The sequence below is a fragment of the Podarcis melisellensis genome (assembly GCF_964234715.1).
Source record: "Podarcis melisellensis genome assembly, chromosome: 9".
Taxonomy (NCBI): domain Eukaryota; kingdom Metazoa; phylum Chordata; class Lepidosauria; order Squamata; family Lacertidae; genus Podarcis; species Podarcis melisellensis.
The window spans coordinates 44,556,507-44,580,024 of NC_138541.1; the positions used below are offsets into that span (position 1 = coordinate 44,556,507).

Sequence of the window (23,518 nt, forward strand, 5' to 3'; positions counted from 1 at the left end):
TGCAACATAATATTTTAGCACACTTGATCAATGAACAAGATCCGTACGTAGTTCTTGTCAGGTCTTGCTCTAAGATTCAGCTCTGGATAACATGTGAATAACCAGCTCTGATGTAAGATTTCTTCCACAAGCATGCATTCAGGAAGTAATTTCAGGAAATGATCTTATGTTTTCCAAATAATACATGTTGGGTACTGAAGGGGCCTGCAATGGTTTATGGCCAACTCCCTTTTCAGGAACTTAAAAACCAGTTGTGAAAAGAACTCTTCTGAAATTCTGGGAGTTCTTTTTGACCTAATATACATTTCTACTACTATTATAACTATTACATTTATTATGCAGCCACTAGAGGTGATTGTTACAGGAGGCAAAAACTTTTAATTATTATTATGTTTTTAGTTATAAAAATATATATAATTCTGCACAATTTTGAAAGTATGCCCAGTTTTTTTTGGGTTTTTTTTGGAGCATTCAAAATTTTATAGTGAGCTACAAAACCTTTTGGAGCAGATGTAACTCTTTCTATCAACAGTTTTATTGTTCACATTCTCAAAAACTGAGATCTTGAAAACTGAGATTTCAAAAAATTGAGATCTTGAAAATCTTGCATTTCAAAATTTGATTTGTGGTTCTGAAATTTAGGTTTCTGTACTTAAAACTTGAGAATTTTTCTCCAAAAATCACTGTAAAAATAGACAAAGGCAACATATATGTGATAATGGTAAATTTCATGGGGGGGAGAGACTATGGCTTTGGGGCAGAATTGACATCCTGCATTAATTGTTGCATAGCAGGATTTTAAAAAATAATAATGAAAAAAGCCATATTTTTCTACTTTATAGTTGTGTTAATCTAGGACACCAGGTATTTACTGTATCGCTACTTCCTGGCAAGCCTTCTGATTCTGTAATGAAAGAAGTGTGTTATGTTATAAAACAATTACTGGCTCTTACAAGATCAACAGATGTCAGGTAACATTACGAAATCTGAAGTGTACAAGTTCAAACTTATTTTTGAAGCTTTGCTTTTGCTATGTCCTATAGGTTTATAAATGATAACATGCCTTTTTATGTGAAACAGAAAAGTGATGTCAGTGTAGGAGAACACATTAACGAGCCCTTGTTGGCAGCATAGGCATTTTGCAGTCCTGCACACACATGCAGTAGGAAGAGATACAGCTGACTGCTGAGTGAAATTGACGCACGGTACTTCTCAGTGCCAGAGAACCTTACATGGTTGTATGAACTTCCCAGGAGCTGGATGGACAGTGATAGACATTCCCTTGATTTTTTTACATAATGATCAAGCATCAGGAAAAGTTAGGATCTGGACAGAATTGGCTGTTGCAATCTATACAGTAATAGCTTTGGGTCATCTCTCCTTTTTGTGCTTTTGGGAATGTAATAATACAGCAAATATTCCTTCCAAGGGATTGAGGTCTCCAGGTGCCTTGAGAGAGAGGGTGCTCTCTTAATCCACCTCCTTGCCATGCTTCCTCAAAAAGAACCTTTTAACCAGCAGCTTTCAGGCAAGTTGCCCTGAGATTAAAGATCTTCCTATGAGTTCCTTGCACAAGTCTCTTCTTCATTCATAAATATCGGGAACGGGTAGTCAAGTGTGCCGGCGCCCTTGTAAGCTTACTCATTCAAAGAGGTAACTAATGCTAAGAGGGATGGCTCAGTTTGTCAGGTCTGCTTGTACAACTGGGGGCCACATGTATTTGATGCTGTGGGAAATCCTGCTTCACTTCCCACTACCGATGATTAACATGTGTACTGCTGCTGTGTCTGCCTGCAGCCTAAGCTTAACATCATGTCCTTCGATGTGGAGTTATTGAAGAAATCAGTTCTATCCCTACATGAGTATTTATACAAGGCTTGGGATTGGTCCTGAAGTCAAACAAATGTAACTCTGTATACAGCGGCTAAGAGTTTCGGGGGGGGGGGAGATTGTTTGGGGGCCCCTTTCCACCCTTTGTAAATGAAAGTGACCTTTTCTGTCTTCATTTCAGAATTACTGATAACATTTCAAAGTAATTATAAGCAGCACATGTATTCTGCACTGATAAACTAATGCACGGATGTTAGTCTCAGTGCAAACAAATCCTGGGTGGCAATATCTGGTGAGGAAACTGTTAGAGGGAAGGGCAGGAAGGAATGTTCACTGATGAAGATCAAGTCTAAATGCACATCACCCTTTTTTGGGCAAACTTTTAGTTTTTCTCTGCTGGACAGAAGCTTGGCCTGCTCAGCTGAACAGTTTGCGAGCTGCAAAAAAATATCTGTAGGAAAGTAGCTCTCATTTGCCTTCTGGCTATCACAGCATTAGAAGAGTCCTGTTAGTGTGACCTGTGTGTGTTTGTGTTGTACACTCATTTGGGAGGAGAGGGACATGGCAGTATGTCCTGCTCCAACCCACATACGTTTGTTGATTGTCAGAACAGACCCAGCACACACACAAAATGTGCACACAGCCAGGAACCTGCTATAATCAGGATCTCTGATTGTACAGGGGAGATTATATGTGTGTTGTTCATTCCAACAGTGTGTTGAATGCAATATAGGAGGGCCTGTCACCAAAATTTGCCTCCCTCACCCACCGCCATTCAGTGTAAAAACATGGGTCAAATGTACAAGGCTTTGCATTTTTCCATGTGTTGAGTTCAAGAAGCTTAAACCACTCATAATATCTGATAGATAGGGATGCCTAGATGAAAATGTAAACCAACAAACCTCAGGCATTTCATTTTATAGATGAGGTGACACGCCACATAAGCAGGATATGGCAGGAATTCCAGTGTGGAGGAAAGTCACTGTTTACAACCTGCCCCTTTTTTAAAAAAGCAAGGATGAGGTTAAAGTGACTTGAACAAAGTTGCATGAGATGACATCAGTGCAATGCTTTTTAAGCCCAGTTTTGACACTGCTGATTCTTGTCCCTCACTTTAGTCACCTGAGAAAGGTAAGGCAAGCATGGGTGTCTGACCAAGTTCAGACTTGTAGCTGTAAGGGAATAGGAGCAGGCTGTTAGTTTGTGCCTACACCTGCCCACCCTCTTTGCCCAGTTTTGGCATTGGTGGCAGCCCTTAACTTTACAGCTCAACTTCTTGCAACAACAAGAGAGAACCACTAGCCTCCTCACATACAACAGTGCAGATCTCCAGATGCCACAAATAGGTGCACCAGGCACTGTTAGACATATGGAGAGCAAGAAACAAAGAGAGATGGAAAGGCAGGGATTTGTTCCATATTCTTACTGTGCCTTTTGAGGCTTGCTCACGCTATTAGTTCTGATTCCTGTATCTGCCTCATTCATCTCTTACGTTTTGTTTTCTGACACAGATCTATTGGTTCAAAGATGGGAAGCAAATATCTAAAAGGAGCGAGCACTACAGGATGCAAAGAGAACCTGATGGGACCTGCTCTCTCCACACTGCAGCTTCCGCCCTGGATGATGATGGGAATTACACTATCATGGCTGCCAACCCTCAGGTAAACCAAGTCTTGACTTAGGAGTAAGCATACTCCTGGGCACAGATCTCAAAAGCATTCACAACCTGACTTTCGGTTACCTTAACTGATGGGTCATGTCATTTGGGGTCAGATGATACTTAAAGCACCCATGTTCATCTCACACCAATAGGGCGGGACCAGTAGATGTTTCCAAGTTGCGAACACGTTTCCTCCAGGGGATTATTAAAAAGAAGGAGGTTTTTCTGTCGTGACCTGATTCTGAGCAACTGCCATCTAGGCGGTGTTCTTATGCAACCTTAATGCACCCCATGTTGAAGATGATTGAGCTCTGAACAGTCATGCATACTTTACCCCTGATACTTTGTGATGGCCACCTGCCAGGGCTCCATGTCACCTGAGGGAAGGGGGTTTCTGGCAGACACAGGTGTTTCCCCCAGTTCAGCCCACCTTGACTAGTTCTACAAAGTTGAATTACAAATTCCCCCTGAAACCTCTTAATGGTAGTGCAGGTTATTGGCTTCTGAACATGAGGTTGTTAAAATCAGAGACCATACAGGTTTATGAAACAAGTAAATCATTTACTAAGAGTTTACTAAGATGGAAAAAGTATGGAGTTTTAAGAAAAACTATATAGTGCAAAAGTTACCAAAAACCAGTATATTCCCTTTTGAGCAAAATTAAGTAGATTAAAATGCCATCCACTTCCCTTGAACTTAATCAGTCCCTCACCTCACCAGACTCACTGATGAAGCTTACTCTTGAGTAGCAGTCTTTTCTTCTTTGTCCTTCTTGCCACCTTTCTTCCCTTGGCTTGTAAAGCTTTTTGTTATCACAATGAGATCGACTTTGATGTAAATGTTTCTAGCCTGGCTACCTGCATAGATGGATTCCCCTTGCCGATCACAGGCTCCACACAACTGGCAATAGGAAGTCGTGGAGCCCCTCAGCCAAGATATATGCCAAACTCCTTTTCTGTAATGAAATTCCCTCTTCCCAGTTGAGCCCCAGGGGCAATGTGGAGCTTCACAAATTAGCCCATGAGTACCCAAATGACAAGAAAGAGATGCATTCCTATAATATAACAGTCCAGGGCAACAAAGGAGCTACGGAGGTAATTATATGTTATGAGAAAACTGGGGCACCTGCCAATAATGGTAACACCATAATGAAACTTACCCCTTGTCCTCTTGGGTGTTTCCATATACCCCACCAGGCTAGCCAATGGTGTGGAGTGGCAAACAAACAAAGACATTAGGTAAGCTCTACTGCCTGTTTCAGAAAGAGAAGGGGTCAGCTTAACAGAGGGCAGCAGGATAAGCCATGCTCTTTTAGTAAAAGAACACAAGTGCCTTGTGTGATTGCCAAGGGAAATAATACGCCTCTTAACCTGTGTTGCCCCTTGGGAACCTTGGGTCAACAAATGCCACGCTGTTTAGGTAAAAGATTTCAGAAGCAAGGTCGAAAACCTGCTTGTCAACTAATGTGACCGCCAGAGCGGAATCCTCCAGAAGGAAAGTAGGCCCTTAACTGTTGGCACAGCAGTCTCACTGGGAGGTTGTTTCATGACAGCCTGAGACCAAAGAAGTGGGGTTACTTGCATCTCCAGTAGGCTAGAGAGAGCAGGGGTAGCCAATGCAGTGCCCTCCATATATTATTGTACTCCTGCTCCCATCAGCCCCAGCCAGCATGACTAGTAGTGAGGCATGCCCACTTGTTACTGTTGCTGCTTTGATTTAAATAATTTGTTGTTCTTTTGTTTTTAGCTGCTTCTAATGATTGTATGTGCAAATAGTGGTTCAGAAGGTGATTAAAATAATAATAATAATAATAATAATAATAATAATAATAATAATAATAATAATAATAATTAATAAATAAATAATAGGAATTGTGATCCTGCGGTGTCTGGAGGGGCACTGCATTGACCATCCCTGAGGTAGAGGAATTTTTTAATGGTACATTTATTACCACCCTTGAGTGTATTAAAGCAGGGGTGGGAAACATGGGGCTCTCTTAGGTATTGTTGAACTACAGTTCCTATCACCCCTGAGAGTTGGCCATGGTGGCTGGGGTTGATAGGAGTTGGGATTCTAGAAAGACCTTCAGGGGCACAAGGTCCTCATCTGTCAAGCTTCAGGGAATTGGCTTCCTCCCCGCCCCTTGGCAGTAGATAAACAGAACAGAGGAAAGGGAGTCTTCTTACCAGTTAGAAACTTTAATAACCACAGCGAGAGAACAAAGAACACCCAATTAAATGCACTCCCCTCTCCATCCCTATTAAGCTACGTTACTCCTATGTCTTGTGATCTGGGCTTGGAGCTGCTATGTTTTCTGTTCTGCCACTTTCTGAGCTCTCTGGGACTTTGGGGAAGAGGGGTGGCTACTATCCAGAGACTATGAATCTGTTAACTCTTTCTCTTCTAGTGTTTCTTTTGCTAGCTGTTCTCCATCCAGTATTTCCCAGCTTCTGCCTTCTGAACTATGCCCCTCTGCAAACCACTGTTCCAAATCTACACTGTCCTTCTCCAGGGAAGAATCGGGATCTGGAGGAGGGGGTGACTCCCACCATTCTTCCTCAGCGCAGCTCTCCTTAGCACGGTCCCTGACATCATCCCTGGTTTAACGCAACAACAGCCTGACCCAGTGGATAATTACTATTTGTAAGGCCATCCAACTGAGTGTGGGTTGTTCTCAGGCAAGGAATGGCAGCTGAAGTGTGCTTACTGGCACATCCTTTTCCAGACACCTACTTTGTTCCCTCCCTCTTCTAGATTGCAGTCTTAAGAGTCAAAAGAATAAAATATATTTGGTGTAGCACCAAAGATCTTTCCAAACCCAAATTGCAAGTAGGATTACATTTAAAAATAATGAGCTCTATCACTAAAGCACAGCTTATCCTCTTTGAGAGTGTTGTAGTCTGTTATGAACGTTGCTAGGCTACTTAACCATAATGGTTCCGTTGCTGAAAGGCTTGAGAGCCACCACTGTCCCCCCCCCTTTTGTGTAAAATATATAGGACTTGGTTTGGTATCACAAATATTAGAAAACCATGAAACATAAATGTTGAGTCTACATAAAATCACTGCTGTGAACATATATAACATTTCCTATTATGCATGTAGACACTACAGTAGTAATTTCTGAGCTCTGTTAGGGCACACTGCATTGCTGACAGAAATTGTGCCAGTTCAGACATAAGAGTAAGCTATGTTATAGCATTGCATGCACAAGACTTGAGTTCACCCCCCTCTCTTTCTCTGGTGCAGCCACGAGGAAGATATTGGAAGCTTCCACTTTTAAACTAAGAAGTGTTCTTGGTTACGTCTTAACTTGGGGAAACTTTGATTAGGTTAAGCACTGGTTAATTTAATCAATTCAGGATGAAATCATGGTTCATGATCCTGACTCGTTTACTAGCCAAAGTTTAAACTAACCAGAGTTTATATAAGTTCTGACATAACAAGAAGCATCATTTAGTTTAAAAGTAGAAGTAAAGAATTGAGAGGACAGGATAGTTTGTGAGCCTAAGGCTCTCTCATATAACACCACCAAACCATAGTTTTGTGATATATCCCCAAAGGCCCATGGATAAAATAAAAACCCCTGTAAGATCCAAATATCTGTCCACAAATGAAGCAGACTGCTGCATCTCTCTCCAATCCAGCGTTGTGACCTTGCCTGCTTCCCATCTGCTTCTGCTGTGAGTGGGTTGTTTTGCCACATATCTGCATAGGGACTTATAGGAACATTCAGACATAGCAGTTCTTTGCATCTCTGCACTACTGTAGCTTTGCCTCCACCTAATCAGGAGGCATTGGAACGCGGGTGGCGCTGTGGTCTGAACCACAGAGCCTAGGGCTTGCCGATCAGAAGGTCAGCAGTTCGAATCCCTGCAATGGGGTGAGCTCCCGTTGCTCAGTCCCTGCTCCTGCCAACCTAGCAGTTCAAAAGCACGTCAAAGTGCAAGTAGATAAAGAGGTACTGCTCCAGTGGGAAGGTAAACGGCATTTCCGTGCGCTGCTCTGGTTTCGCCAGAAGCAGCTTAGCCATGCTGCCCACATGACCCAGAAAAAACTGTCTGCAGACAAACACCGGCTCCTTCGGCCTGTAAAGCGAGATGAGCACACAACCCCAGAGTCGTCTGCAACTGGACTTAACTGTCAGGGGTCCTTTACTTAATCAGGAGGCATATCCAGGACAGGGTCTCATGTGGCCACACAGGCAGTACACCCATCTGAAAGGGATGCTGGAGAAAGAGTCCAGTTGAGGAACAAGCCATTTCCAAATCCAATTGCCACAGAGACACGTGAACCTTAAGTCAATGCAGGGTGATTGTTTTTTATCACTGAATGTTTGAGTGTGCATGCACTCAGGGATAACGTGTGGACTGGAACATAGCAGGGAATATACAGAAGGAAACAATAGGCTTAGAGACACATTAGTAGAGTGTTTCCTAGTGCAGCAAGTTTTTTTTAAAAAAAAAATCTTTATTTACCCTAATAATCTAGCCAGAAATCTTGTCTTACAGTCCCGTGAGCATTCTAGGTATGCATAGCTCTATTATGTGTGCCCCAGAGTGCTTGTCTTCTCCTCCACTCCCCCTTTTCCTAAATAGCAGTCCTCCTCCTTTGCATGTGAAATTACTTCTCAGGATCTGCAGAGTTGTTGATAAAATGGGTTAGGGATACAGTGGCAGTGTATGTTTTGAGATGCATCATTTTGTGCTTGTGGATGGGCCTGCTTTTGTGGATCATGGCCATTCTGTCAACTGTGCTGAATTCTTACCTGTTATTATCTGAGCGTTCAGAACAATCTCTGGGGTGCTCAAGATTTATGGGGGTAGCATTATTCTGTGAAGGTCACCAGGCATCTTTTGATTATTTAAGTACTAGTTATTACCATAAGCAACAACTGAAGCAGTGCTTTCCTTAAAAAAAAATTAAATTAAAAATGTTCTGCTTATATTCCTCTTTGGCTGAAGGACAAAGGGGTGCTTGATTTATGTATTTATTTTGGAAAATGATCAGCAAACTCTCTGGATATGAATCTGGAAGTTTATTTATTATGCAATGAAGACAAGCATTTGCTTGGTTCATCTAGTCATTTTATCTTCTCTCGTCACGGTATAATTTCCAAATAAACACAATTACGTCTCCTGGCCTTAGCATAGTTCCAGTATGCTTTTAACAGTGCATTAGAGACTAAGGGCAGCAGTGGATCGGCGCATGAGCTTTTCACACCAGAAGATGTAGATTCCAACTGTGTAGCGTCATCACCCAATGGAAATACGCCATGCTTTGTAATCCTAAACAATAATGGAAGTATGCCTGTAGGCCTCAAAGCTAGCACAGATGCGCTTAATGCGTCCATATAAGAGGGTGTTTGAGTGAAGATTTAAGTAGGTTGGTAATGAGCTGACCAGCTTAATCTTTTCAAAAGTAGTTGTGAAAAGATACCTTTGAATAGTGCAACCTAGCCTTCCCCAATCTTGCCCCCTTCAGATGATGATGGATTTCCACTCCCATGACTCCAGGGAGCATAGCCATTGGCCAGGTATGATGGCAGTTGTAGTCCATCATCTGTCAGAAGGCACCGCACTACACATGACTTAAAAACAGCCATTTTAATTTCTCTTCCTTTAGCTCTTTCTGCAACAACATCATGTAGCATGGAAACACCCTATGAATAATTAAGTGAGACAGTGTGCTCCCTGAGCAGCAGTTGCCTTTTATCAGGACAAGGGATGCTTTGCAATCTTACGGGGTTTGAGTGTGGATTGCACCCTGGGTGAAGATAGTAAATTTAAAAGAAGCAAGTGTACTCGTCTCTTGATAGTTAAGACTAATTTATAGAGATGACCGAAGGAGAGATATAAAGATGTTTCTGTGCACTGTAAAAACTTCACTTAAGAACTCATTCCCAGGCCATGGGCAGTAATTTGGTTATTTAGATTGTCCAGGATAATGGGAACATGGGCTTCAACTTTTAGTTTGCTCTCACTGATCATTGCTTGGGTTCCAGTAGTCCACTGACTTAACTGTTTGTGGGCTTGCTAAGTCGCCAACATGAACAAGATTCAAATGCACATAATTTCAGCTTGCCTACAATTCTGTTCATGCTTGTTGCCTTTTGTTACTCATATAAATGCAGTCTCGAGCATGAAGATGCTATTGTGCCAAAAGTTGTTTTACAAGTTGTGTAGAGTGCTGCCTGTGGGTTGAAATGAGCATTTAGTATTAAAAAAAAAAAGCTTATTTGAGTAGGCCTTGTTTAAAAGGCAACTTATATTCAGTGAAGAAAGTCAGTGAGGTGAAACTAGAAGTGAGTCTGCCGGTAAGGAAGAAGCAGCACAAGTTGCTTTTTAAGTTGCTAGTGTGCATGTGAATTCCCCTGGGTAACAGCTGTTTTTGGACTACAAGTCTCATCATCCCTAACCACTGGTCCTGCTGGTTAGGGATGATGGGAGTTGTAGTCCAAAAACAGCTGGGGACCCAAGTTTGGGAAACCCTGCACTAGGGGTTATGTGATTTTAATGCCAACTACCAAAGTTGCACTGTTAAGAAATACTGTTCAGTGTAGTATTTATTAAGTTGGAAGCCGCCCAGAGTGGCTGAGACAACCCACTCAGATGGGTGGGATATAAAAAAATATTAGTATTAGTATCTGGTGTAGTGTTACTTGGGGAAGGACATTAAAACAGATGGGTCTTTAAGGCCTTTCTAAAAGCCATTCTGAAGGAAACCAGCCCTGATTGCTCACTGGAAGGACAGATCCTGAAGCTGAGATTCCAATACTTTGGCCACCTCATAAGAAGAGAAGACTCCCTGGAAAAGACCCTGATGTTGGGAAAGATGGAGGGCACAAGGAGAAGGGGACGACAGAGGACAAGATGGTTGGACAGTGTTCTCGAAGCTACCAGCATGAGTTTGACCAAACTGCGGGAGGCAGTGGAAGACAGAAGTGCCTGGCGTGCTCTGGTCCATGGGGTCACGAAGAGTCGGACACGACTAAACAACTAAACAACAACAATAACAACAAAAGCCTGAAGTGTCAACTACCCACTGCAGGTCTACTGGGAAGGAATTTCAAAGATGTGCAGGCACCACAGAGAAAGTCCTCTCTCTTATGGTCACCCATTTCACAGAACAGGCTTCTACTTTTGCCTCACAACTTACAGGAGAAAATGGTGGAGTTGAGTGGGTAGCAGAGAATAATGCTCTCTCTGTTGCAGAGTTTTTAGACAGACATCAACTGCAAGCAAGGACCTGATAATCCTAAGTACAATCCAGAAGATAATTATGTGTGCTTAAGTCCCACTGGATTTTAGCCAGATTCAAGTACACATAATTGTGTTCTGGCTTGAAGCCTGCATTTGCAAAATGTATTACGGCTTTTAAAAAGTTGTTGTAGAATTGTTAGTCCAATGCAGCTCCAGGGAAAACACAAGCGCAGTGATATCATGATTACAAAGACCCAACTTTCTTCTTTGAACGAGCTTTATGGTGCAGCAACATACTGAGGGCCACAAGTTCCCAACCCTTGTCTTGTTAGTTTTTCAGCTTCTCCAGACCTAGGATTCACCTCTTAACTCCAGTTTGCAAACTGGGCCCACTCTTAATTTTTTTTTACTACATGTGGCTGACACACTCTGTCATCCTCACCAAAAGACTAATTACACATTTCAAATACTTATAAGAAGACAGTAAAGTCTTTTTTTTAAAAAAAAACCAACCCTTTGCTGGTTTAACTTTACATTTTGTGTCCTTTTAGGGAGGATAAAGGGCTAAGAGACTGTGCTACAAATTTGGAAATCCCTTTATTCAGATATCCTTTCTCTTACTATGAACTTGGCGTGCTGTATTTATTTAGTACCCTTCTTTTAAATGTTTTTCCTCCTTTGTATTTCAATGGGATTTTTTAAAAAAACCAACTTAAGACATATTTATACTGTCTCATAACCTAAAAGTTATCTGGGTGGCTTACAGTAACTGAGTTGCCTTCTCACCTAGAAATATGGGGAATAATAATACAGGCATACCTTATAGGGGTGTCGATCCCAGGGCATGGTGAGGAGGGAAGATGATGCAGCTGCCTTGAGAAAGCTGAGTGAGTCTGATTGCATGCCCAAATGCCATAAACTCGCCCCATCAGGACGGCTCAGTGAAACCAAAACCACTGACATTTTGTGGAATAAATTAAGCCACAACTTTTATTACAGATGTCAGTGAGTTTGGCATGGCATTGGGCTAGCCAACCTCACTTCCAGCCCACCTGCTGGAGGGATACCAGGGGTCAAGGCCGTATCTGGGATTGATCCATAACATACATAAAGTGGGTGCAAACACCACCACCCCAGTCTTGCTGCGTGGGCGAATGCTGTTGCCCCGAAGCACCTTCCCCGGCATCCCTTTAACGGGACACCACCTTGGAGGGAGAAGCAGAGGCTCCCACTCAAGCAGTCATTTTGAATTCCAGCAGCTGGCAGGAGAGGGGAATTTGTCAGAAGCAAGATCCACAGCAGTACGGCAGGTGGTGATACGTGAGTCACCAGGCTGCAAGTGCCACATCACCCCTGGAGAGGGTGAGCAGATATTCTGGTCGGTGCCTAAAGGGGAGAATGCCCTGGATGCTGCAGCATGAGTTCCATGATGGAAGACAGACGCAGGTCATAAATGTACAAAATAAATAAAACTAATGTATATGAAGTCCTTTAAATACTCAAAGGTGCTCTTAAAATGTTAAGTATCAGAAGGAGAAGAAGTAGCAGTAGTAGTAGTAGTGGTAGTGGTGTAATTGTCACAGCCTTCCTCATGCTTTGGAAAACAAATTCCTTGTTGTTCAAGCACATAAGAATACATGCCAGAAATATTTATTGCTCTTTCCATTCAGCTTTCTGGTTCTACCTCTTAGATTTTTTATTTTTGGGGGGGGGGAGGGAGAGATATTTGTACAAGCAAACAATAGCTGACTGGCTACAGGCTCTTTCTGTGTTTGTACAGCTGGTTTTGTATGCTTTTGGTGTGACTTTGAAATCCCAGGGGTGTGTGACTTAATGTGTTACTTTGTTATAAGTTACCTATTAACTCGCCATGCCTGGTTTTCCCCAGAATGTAACAAGGTCCCATACGCAAACACAAATTTTTCAGTGCAATAGCCGTAGTAATTTACTAACAGAATAATAACAGCCGGGTGACGATGTAGATTGGGCCGAGACGGAAAAGACAAGTAAGTAAATAGCAGCTGTGATGGTGAAGAGGAAGGATCCGCCTGGGGCAATCCTGCCCAACAGCCAGACAAAGCTTGGACAAAGCCGGACAAAGCTTGGAGCTGCCATTGGTGATTGCTGTAGACATTGCTGCACATTCTCTGTGCCTTTATTCTATAGAGTCCTTGGGTTCTCTTGCCCTTCTGTAGATTAACCCGTGGCATCCTCTGCTCTTCTATAATGTCTTTGGTGGCATCTAGCTCTCTGCTCTCTTTCATGCACACACCAGCTGTGGGAAGTACAAGATTCTCTCCAGTGGAAGCATTTGGTACAACTGCGTAACACTTGGTGTAGTCTTCAATGTTAATTAATATTGACAGCATAATTGTTTTGGTTTTTTTCAAATGTATAACATCTGTATTTTTCTTCCATTGCTTGATAGGGCAGGGTAAGCTGTACAGGAAGGCTGATGGTCCAAGCTGTCAACCAGAGAGGACGCAGTCCCCGGACACCTCCTAGTCAGCCGCATGTCAGAAGGTACCAAAGGCATATGCACATCTTTCCCAAGAGTTCTAACATGAGTCCTTTTGGGTTCCAGTACAGAAATAAATACTTCCATGTTTATTTCTGGTAATGCTTGCTTTGATTCCCAACACTCTTGACACAGTTAACAGTTCGTCATAGGAAATTCTGTATTAGATGCCTAAAATGTTCAACCTAATCCTGATTCTAGATGCCGCTGAACTGTGTGGTAAAATAGTTAAAATGTTAAATATATGAAATGGAGAATGCAAGGGAAATTTGCAGAACACCCTAGGTGCATGTCTCGGGCTAGGGTTCCGTGGTTTGGGTGCACTACTAAAAAGGCCTTTTCTCTTGTAGTCAACTGCTGTACCTCAGAAAGTATACCTTAGTTTCCTGGCAGATTTGTATGCAAGAGAAAGCACTGCTTAAAATACTTGGATCCAAAGCCATTTAATGGCTGGAGGTTAAATTCCTTATCAACACATTGAAAAAAACCAACAACTACTGGGTCCATTTTGAAGAGACCTGATTCCCACATAATGTTGTCAAGCCCCCAAAACACAGGCTTCTGGGTAGATCCCAGCCGCTTGACTCTTCCCCATTTATTTTGTGCTGCACTGCACTAAGTCCAAGTTCGGCTTAGCATATCATCCAAAACAGAGTTCCTAGTTTGGCTCTCTCTCAAGACTGACCACTAGCTGTAACAAAACTTTGTATCATGGTTTACAGCTCTTTGCTTACCCAGAAGCACTAAACCACATGCCTAGGTCTGGATGACATGCTAAGCTAAACAATGGCTTGGCGCAGTGCAGCACAGCAACAGAACAATCGGGGGAGCAGTCTGTGTAATCACTTAGCATGGCATTGGCCTGGCCTACACATCACACTAAGCCAAAGCAATGTATGTTAGAGGTTGCTTCAGGCTTTATGCAGTCCCTGGGTTTCACTGGTGTTTGCTATGATAAACATACAAAATTAGAAGCAAAGATGCACAATCCCTATACAATATGCATGTGGACCCAGGAAAACCCTGGTGGAACTCAGTTGCCACATCAGGACAACTTTAAGCAGCAATTAGCAGCCTTGTCCTGATGTTCACAAGAAAAAGCTTTCTGTTGCTGGGGGAATGCAAAATAAAAAAAATGGTGGACTTGTCTGGCACTTTGCTGTAAGGAATTGAGATCTGGTTTCCTTTAAACTCTTTGCCACTGCTGTGTGTGATCTGCAGAAACTAGTTAAGAGTGTGCATGCACACTTCCATGTTTTCAAACATTGCAAAGATGAAGAAAAATGTAGAAGTGTATGATAAGAGAAAGGCAAGAGGAGAAATCAAGAAAAACTAAAAGTAGTGATCCAGCCAAATATAAGAAAACGTTTGAGCTACACCCTTTGTCAGAAAATGATTAAGCGTGTCCTTGAATCTCTCTCACTAAAATAAATTACACATGATAAATTTAGCAGCATAATGTCCAATTTAGGTATGTGGGGTGTGTCTGTGTGTCTGTGTGTGTGTGTGATTTCAAGCTATTTGGTCCACCAGTGAGAGATTGATTTAAATGCACAATTCCACAGTCTCTTATTGATTTTCTTGTATGGGTGTGTGTAATATATCCAAAATTAATTGAAACACGATGGTGTTGCTAACATCTGGCACTTCATATATTTTCGAGCTTCTGTCAGCACTCAGTTTTGGATGTGTGCGTAACAGAGCAAACCTTATGTGACTCATAAATAGGGAGCAATTTGAATTTATGTTCTAGTAGGCATGCAGAGGTTGCCTTTTGCTCCCTTGCATCTTACTCATTTTATTGACTAGTATTGTGGTAGAGAGCTTTCTCTTCCCCCTGCCCCAAAGTTCTTCTGAAAGCCAAGAATTTGCTTAGGGTACATAAGAAAAATTCCTCTCATTTTAGTCCAATTCAAAGTCTACTTTGAAATTAATGGAAGTTTAGGGGAGGGGTGTTGATGGTCACAGGTGAGGGAACATATGTGTGGAATCTAGTCCATCATTTTGGTCATATTTACTTTTATTTTAAAAGTATGTGCATTGTTGAGGGTTTGGAAATAATGTCAATAATGAAAAACCTCTTAACCTAAGGCCACAGTTAGGGCAGAGCCTGGGAACAAAAATGAATGTGTTCTGTCTATATATATTTTTGCAGACCTCGATCTCGATCAAGGGATAGTGGAGATGAAAATGAACCAATCCAGGAGCGTTTCTTCCGACCTCATTTCCTGCAGGCCCCGGGAGATCTGATAGTTCAAGAAGGAAAACTTTGCAGAATGGACTGCAAGGTACATTTTTAATTTAATTTTAACATTTATAGGTCATATTCAACTGGATTTTATTATCATCTGTCAGGGGCTCAGGAGCAGAGGCACAGGAGAGGGAGGAAATGGAGAGCGAGGGGGAGGAATCCGAGGGGAGCGCAGGCGATGACAGTGGTCCGAGGGATTCCCTGAGTCTCTCCAGCGAATCGGAAGATTCACAGAAGGGGGCGCCGATGGCCAGGGCAGGGGGGGTGCCCAGGGGGATACCCCAGAAGGAAGGGGCCAGCGGGGACTCCCAGAGCAGCAGTTGGAAATCAGGACCAGCTTCCCCACCAGAGCGCAGTGGGGGGGAGGAGTCCCAGGTATCGGGACCAGTGTGCTCACCACCAGCGAGAGGAGATGAGTTAGGAGTGACCACGCCTCCATCAGAGAGCGCGGAAACGGTCAAGAGGAAGGTTGCCGGCTGGGCGCGCGCGCCAAGTTCAAAAGTACAGGCGAGCGGCACAGCAGGTAGCCCAGATAGGGAACCAGGTCCTAAAGCCCGCCGGAAGGAGGGACAAGAGTCAGGGGGGTCAGCGTCAGAAGAGTCCAGAAAGGAGGAAACCCCGGGGGGCAGACGGACCCAGAGGAGGAAAGAACAACGGAAGAGGTGGAGTAAGGCTAGAGTCTTAAACTGGTGTATAGGGGGCGGGGACTCAGACGGAGCTTCGCCGGTCTAGGTTCTAAGACGTAGAGCTGCACGCTGCGGCTTGGAAATGGAAACTGAACTTCAATAAAGACTTTTGTACATTATCACAGACTAGCGTTGGTCCTCTGTGAGCTGGGACCTAGAGGCAGCTCTGACATCATCATATACTTCTTTTTTGTCAAATACATGGGGTTGGTTGAAATGGTGAGCCCAATAGGCATATTTCACTTGTGGAGAGTTGACTCCCATATACTTGTGTTGTAGCTGGATTCATGATCAGATCACTTCGTAACTCCATAGGCTGGATTCTAGTTCAGCTTTTTAAAGGCAGTTTTATTTCTTTCTCCAGCAGATACTGAAATTTATTAAGGCAGAGATTCATAATGTTTTATGAAATGTTATCACATGAAAAATGACATTGTAAAAGTTAACAGTAAGCACCGCTCTGGTAATGGATTTATAGATAAAATATGTGCTCCCTCTAGTGGTTTTGAATGCATGGGTTTCCAAAATATAGCCAAAGGCTGCAATCCTGTACCTTTTATGCACTTACCAGGAAGTAAAACTAGCTGAAGAGTAGACATGCATTGTTGTAACAAAGCGAGCAGGAAGGACAGAAATATTCCAGGAGCACACCAAAAGTAATCTACACTTGTGCTCCTATTTCTAGCTAGCCTATCAAACAGATGTCACCAGATATTCACCCCTTATATTACTTGACCTGTGAAATGAAATATGAGAATTTTGCATCTAGTTAGGAAGGAATATGATGATTTATGAATTTATCCTACCGTATTTGGAGTGGGCAAGCTTAAAACCTAAGTAAATAAATGGCCAGATGTAGTTGGATGTCCCATTCTGATGCCTCCTTGTGAAATGTACAAATGTCTGCTTGCAAAGCTGTCATGCTACCATGTTTTGCATTATATCAGCGCAACTATTAGATTGCCTCACTGAAGCCACATGCCCAGGTGAAGGCCGTAATTCTCCTGGTCGATACCTGAACCAATGTTGAAGTTCTGAATTGAGATACATCTGCACAGAGAGGAAAATATAATGCATATTCATCTGTAACATTCAGTTTTCATTCCTCCTTTGAATCAAGAGATGAGGAGCCTCAAGCCATGGGATCCAAATGTGGCCCTCTAATATATTATTTTATTTGTACCCCGTCCATCTGACTGGGTTGCCCCAGCCACTCTTGGGCAGTTTCCCTCTAAGCTTTCCATCTAGTCATTAGGACTTTCCCTTGGCTTCGCCTCTTCCCCAAGACACATCCTTCATTGGCCTTACTCCACCCCCTCCTCCAGTGCTTTTCCCTGGCTGGAATATGTCCTTGAAATGAGATGCCTCTTGCTTGCCTAGGTAGAAAGATGGGCGTCTAGGCAGTCTGATATATGTCTTGCTGCTGTAATGTTGCTTTCTGTGCAAAGGTAAAAGTTGCATCCATCGCTCTGCCCACTTCTGCCTCACTCCTCTCACCACTGGCATGAGTCCCTCAGAAGATTTCCAATGAGGGAATGTGGCCCTTGGGCTAAAAGATAGTCCTCACTCCTGTTTTATCCCACTTAAGTTTTCTTGTACAGAGGTACAATTTGAAAACGATCGCATTTGAAAAGGTGCTCAGGCGCTTTGCGTAATAGAACTAAGCAATCCGGAATTTTACTTGTCTGCTTTTGAAGCCTCCCTGAGCTTTTCATGACATTGTTGCTAAAACAACATTTTATAAGCAGTAAGTGTTATTAATGATGCACATCTTTCAACAAGCTGTGGTTTGTTCAAAGCATTCTGAATACGTAGTATAAGAAGTGATGAATGTATAGCTGAAATGGAATTTGAAGTTCAGTGATAAATTTCCCGACACATTCCTTCTTTCCTTTGCTTTTCTCAATACTTGGCTCCATGCGGCTGTTATGGAGAGAAAAGGATGTTGAAAGGATTGCTCCTCTTGGTAATCAAGGGCAAAAGTGTAAGGAGTTGACTGATCACATGTGAAAGTGTTTCATTCTGTGTGTCATGATACCTAATGCTATTATGGAATGTATATTAGAAATACACTTTGCCACTGAAGACAGGAGGTGCTTGGAAATCCTCCCCCACCCCACCCCCCACCCCAAAAAAGTGGTGATGGGTTTTGATCCATTTATGGCCTTGAAGGTTAGGGAGAAATAAAAACAAGAGGTAATGTATGTAAACAGGAGGGGTCCCTCCCCCTCAGGAGTGACTCTGGGCCTTCACACTGGATGAAACAAATGCTTGTATTTTTTCTATTGTCTCTCCATGCTATTGTCCCACTGAGGTTTGTTCTGTGTTCCATTTTAAGGTCAGTGGCTTACCAACACCAGATATCAGCTGGCAAGTCAATGGAAGAGTTATACGTTCTGACAGCTCCCACAAAATGCTTGTACGGGAGAATGGCGTACACTCCCTGATCATAGAGCCTGTCACAGCAAGGGATGCTGGCATCTATACATGTGTTGCCACCAATCGAGCTGGTCAGAACACTTTCAGCTTGGAACTGATCGTTGCAGGTAACATCTTCAAACCTTGCCTCCTGCCTAGCTGTACAAGACTTAATTTATTCTGGCATGCCTGAGCCCCCCAAGAATTCAGAGTTTGCTTTCTGCTGTGCTCTTTTTGAAGATGCATTTGGCCTCTTTGGCAATAAATCATCTTCCTTTTGGGGGTTTTAGGGATTTGGGCATAATCAATATTTTTCCCAGAGAGACCTTCTCAGCGGTGGGGTGGGAATTAAGAAGCTCACATATGGGGAGATGGGGGATATGTGGCTGCCATGAAATAGTGGTTTTGAGAGGGGATGGCTTTCTTAAGGCCACTCTGGTCACTCTTAGACTATTGTTTAATGAGCATTTAGCCGCATTTGTTTGTGGAGAGGTTAGATGACATCTGCTATTTAATGAACATTAACTCTGATCTGTCTTTGGGGAGATCAGACCATGTCGTATCATTATCCTGCAATTTCCAGTGCATTTTGCAGTCACTTTATCAGGAAAAGTCTGATCTTTTGGGGAAATGGGTTTGTTGCCCAAGAGCTCCAAACCAGCTTTGTTTAAGCAGCCTGAATTTTCTGGGATGATTGAATCCTACCTGAAAATCCTGACAGTCTGAGTTTGACGCGTGGGCTTTCAGCTGATGCCTTTTTTTTTTTTTTACAACACACTGCACCAGCTTTCCTATAACAAATAAAAGGCTCACAAGTATATAATTAACGGGGCGGGGGGGGGGACTACAGATGGGTGAACAGTCTCTGCATTCCCTACAGTGCTATCAAAATGCATATGGACTGTTTAGGAACAGTGCAGGTTGTGTCTTAAATTTGAATTGGTAGTTTGAATTCACTGTATAACAGTTGAACTCAGAGATCAGAGCAATGAGTGACTGTAGGAAGGGACAATTGTGTTTGGCTTTGGGGATCTTTAAATGGTATCTTGGCCTTCTCTGTTAGCAGTTTTCAGGCAAAAGATGTGAAAGATCCAACCACAAATGGCCAATAATGTGTGGGTTTATAGCAGGGATGGCTAAACTCACCCCTCCAGCTGTTTTGAGACTATAATTCCCGTCATCCCTGACCACTGGTCCTGTTAGCTAGGGATGTTGGGAGTGGTAGTCCAAAAACAGTTGGAGGGCCAAGTTAGGCCATCACTGGTTTAAAGTAAGCTATGGGATCAGCACCCTGCCTTCAAGGGTGTACGTGTCATACCTCTACTAGAAATAGCATTGAGATCAGCCCCTTCCACGCTCACGTGTTTGGATTATTTAGCAAGTAAACCATCTCTGTGGATTCACTCATGCATAAATAGCTCCCATGCAGCTAGGATAGTTCTTAGAAGGCTCCTTTGCAAGTGGAAAATTAAAGTGGGTAAGTCAGCTATGTTCCGTCTTCTAAAGAGATGAACATCTAGTGGCCTGTTGTTGTTGTTGTTGTTTGTTAAAAGCACAGTTATAAGCTGAGCACAATCCCCAACCACCTGAGCACTTCAAGTTTGTGATCTTAGGATTTTGGGAGGAGGAAAATAAGAATCTGCACAACTCTCCTAGTGAAGTCATTTTGAGTCTGACCAGATTGTATCGCGCGCGCCCCCCCCCCCCAAATTTAAGATGCAATTCAGTTGCTGCCAAAGGACAGTCAGCAAATGCCAAAAGCTTTCCCAATGCCACTACATGCCATGTGCTGCTCCTGCTCAGAAACACCAACAGGAAACGCAGGGAAATATGTATGGGATATTTTATTGGTTCAAATGAGGAGAGAGAAAAGTTATTTCTTTTTTTACAGCTAAGGAAGCACACAAGCCACCTGTATTTGTAGAGAAGCTACAAAACACAGGTGTAGCTGAGGGGTATCCTGTGCGACTGGAATGCCGGGTTTCAGGTGTGCCACACCCTCAGATCTTCTGGAAGAAAGAAAACGAGTCGCTCACATACAATACTGACAGAGTGAGGTTAGTCTTATTTATTCTGAGTCTCTGCTTGACGCTGAAATTTTCATGTATTGTGTTGGTCAGGATTTGCTTTTATTTTTCGGGTAGGTTTTGGATCTGTGGATGGTCCATAATGGCGCTAGGTTTGTTGGGGTGGAGGGAGGGGCTGGGGTTTCCTGGCAGTGGGAAACATAGTACTGTATAGCTGGCTCTGATTCTGCAGTTCACAGCATAGGGAAGAATGACAGTTTACAAGACAAAACTGAATTATAAGCTCTCTTTTTGTTCTTACTGATAACATGTGTTGGCAGGACTGTACCTAGCAGATGCTTCCTTATGGAACAATCAGCATATCATTATCTACATTAGGTCTTACAGCTATATACCGTATTTTTCGTTCCATAGGGCGCACCTAGTTTTTTTTTTTGGGGGGGGGGGAATCAAGGGAAAAAAATCTTATTTCCAACCCCAGCCCCAAAGAGCAGCGAACAGGCTGCGCAACCTCTCCCTTCCCAAAGCCATAGCCCCGTGCAGCCTCTCCCTGCTGGAGGGGTTGCGCGCAGCTATGGAACAAGCCAAGGCAGCGAGTGGAATGGATCCAGCTCACTGTTTTGGCTTCCTCTTTAGCCCCACGCAACCTCTCCCTGCTGGGAGAGGCTGCGCAGGGCTAAAGAAGCCATAGCCGCATGCAGCCTCTCCCTGCGCACCGGCGCCTCTCACTCTCCAGGGTTCAGCGAAAGCAACGCGAAGCCAAGGAGTGCAGAGGGAGCGCTCCCTCTGCACTTCGGAGGCTTCGCGTTGCTTTCACTGAAGCCAAGGAGCCTGCATTTGCTCCATAGGACGCACACACATTTCCCCTCATTTTTTGGAGGGGGAAAAGTGCATCCTAGAGAGCAAAAAATACGGTAATTTTTTAAAACCCTGAAAATTACAGTTCTAAAGCAGTTCTAAATGGAAATGCTATGCTTAGCAAAAAATAATAATAATGAATTACAAATATATTTTCTTGGGAATGGTTTACAAAGAACTGCTATTTCTGAATTCTTAAAAGCTACCTGTAATACCCAGTGGGTGGCAAACCTCCAGCCCTCACCTTGATGTCAGGAACCTGCTTCCAATGTAAGACTTGCAGAATGTTTTAGGTTTACATGGTGGGGCAGGAGTTGGAGATGTGCAGAAGCAGTGAGGTGGTACAGCACATTAATAAATAAAGTACAGTGGGAGGAAAAGATGACAAATGGTTTCTTGCACTGATGCTAGTTATCAAGTGCCGGGAACCTGAGCCTGAGCCTTCCAGAAGTTGCTAGACTCAATTCCCATCAATCCCAGCCAGCATGGCCAATGGTGAGAGGGATGATGGGACTTGTAGTCCAACATCTGGAGGGCTGCAGTTTCCCCATCCCTCCAATAATAAGAATAATAATTGTATTACTTGTACCCCACCCATCTGGCTAAGTTTCCCCAGCCTGGGTTATATATTTCCCAATGGGAGGGAGCAACATTGCCAAAAGTGATAGGTGGGCCTAGGTATACCCTGAAAAAGTGGTGGGTGGGTTCGGTTTACGCTTATCCTGAAATTAATCCCTGGCATTGGTCTGCTCAAGGAATTGAAAAACAGCCTCTTAGTTTCTTCATTCAGATTTCGAATTTATCATTTAAAATAATAAATGTACATAACCATGCCACTATTGTTATTTACTTCTCTTTCAGCATGCACCAGGATAACCATGGCTACATTTGCCTGCTTGTCCAGGGAGCTACAAAAGAAGATGCTGGTTGGTACACTGTGTCAGCAAAGAATGAGGCTGGGATTGTGTCCTGCACAGCAAGGCTGGATGTCTATAGTAAGTTTAGCTGCTCCCTGTAGAACAACAATACAGTGGTGCCCCACAAGACGAACGCCTCACAAGACGGAAAACCTGCTAGACGAAAGGGTTTTCCGTTTTGGAGGCGCTTCGCAAAACGAATTTCCCTATGGGCTTCCTTCGCAAGACGAAAGCCCATAGGGAAATCTCCGGGACAGCGGGGAAGCGCAGCGTGTCTTCCCCACTGTCCTTGGACCTCCTCTGAAGGCTGGGAGTGGGGCGGAGAGACCTCCTCCCCCGCCAGGCTTCGGAAGGCTCCTCCGAAGGCTGGCGGTGGGGCGGAGAGACCTCCTCCTGCAGTCAGCCTTCGGAAGGCTGCTCCGAAGGCTGGCGGCGGGAGGAGGTCTCTCCGCCCCACCGGCAGCCTTCGGAAGGCTGTCCTGAAGACTTGCGGTGGGAGGAGGGTTTTCCTTCCCACCGCCAACATTCAGAATGCTGTTCTGAATGTTGGCGGTGGGGAGGAAAAACCCTCCTCCCACCGCAAGCCCCGGGAACAGAGGAGAAGGCGCTGCGCGCCTTCCCCTCTGTTCCCGTACCTGTGCTGAAGGCTTGCGGTGGGGGAGAAAAGCCCTTCTCCGCACCGCCAGCCTGGCAAGCAGTCTCCATAGGAACGCATTAATTGATTTTTAATGCATTCCTATGGGAAACCATGCTTCGCAAGACGAAAAAACTTGCGGAACGAATTAATTTCGTCTTGCGAGGCACCAGTGTACACTGTCATAGATGGGGACCTGTAGCCCTCTAGATGTTCCTGGACTTCCATCAGCCCCAGCCAGCTTGGGCAGTGTTAGGGAGTCCAACATCTGGAGTGCCACAAGTTCCTCATCCTAGCTCTATTGAAAGCCATAAACCATGATTATTATACTTTAAGATAGGTCTATACAACGTAGGAGCTCTCTAGTTTTGCAGCCCATGTGGGAAATACCAAACCAATGTTCCTAACAGCCTATTCCACACCTATATTCAAATTTGCAGGTGGGGTTGGAAGAATGCTCTGCATTTCTTCCACTTTCCCTAGGTTCAGAGGGGTGCATGTTTTTCCAGTCCCTGGC

At 43.7% G+C, this 23,518-nt stretch overlaps 2 protein-coding genes across 17 annotated transcripts in view; one reads left to right on the plus strand and one right to left on the minus strand.

Annotated features, from left to right (window-relative positions):
• Positions 1 to 23,518, plus strand: part of PALLD (palladin, cytoskeletal associated protein) — a 231,866-nt gene that overhangs the window by 205,264 nt on the left and 3,084 nt on the right. For all 6 annotated transcript variants that reach the window (XM_081925898.1, XM_081925899.1, XM_081925900.1 and 3 more), the window contains 6 exons: positions 3,342 to 3,491; positions 13,121 to 13,215; positions 15,366 to 15,498; positions 18,486 to 18,693; positions 20,457 to 20,622; positions 22,312 to 22,445. In XM_081925898.1, coding sequence (XP_081782024.1) covers positions 3,342 to 3,491; positions 13,121 to 13,215; positions 15,366 to 15,498; positions 18,486 to 18,693; positions 20,457 to 20,622; positions 22,312 to 22,445 — 886 coding nt within the window. The remainder of the gene's footprint in view (positions 1 to 3,341; positions 3,492 to 13,120; positions 13,216 to 15,365; positions 15,499 to 18,485; positions 18,694 to 20,456; positions 20,623 to 22,311; positions 22,446 to 23,518) is intronic.
• The window catches only part of CBR4 (carbonyl reductase 4), a 28,123-nt gene continuing 20,935 nt past the window's right edge, over positions 16,331 to 23,518 (minus strand). For 6 of the 11 annotated variants that reach the window (XM_081926189.1, XM_081926190.1, XM_081926196.1 and 3 more), the window contains one exon: positions 20,395 to 20,574. The gene's annotated coding sequence lies outside the window, so the exon portion shown is untranslated. Of the gene's footprint in view, positions 16,518 to 16,715; positions 17,198 to 19,270; positions 19,357 to 20,394; positions 20,575 to 23,518 lie in introns of those variants that run through there. The other 5 variants (XM_081926192.1, XM_081926193.1, XM_081926194.1 and 2 more) reach the window with 5 other exon arrangements.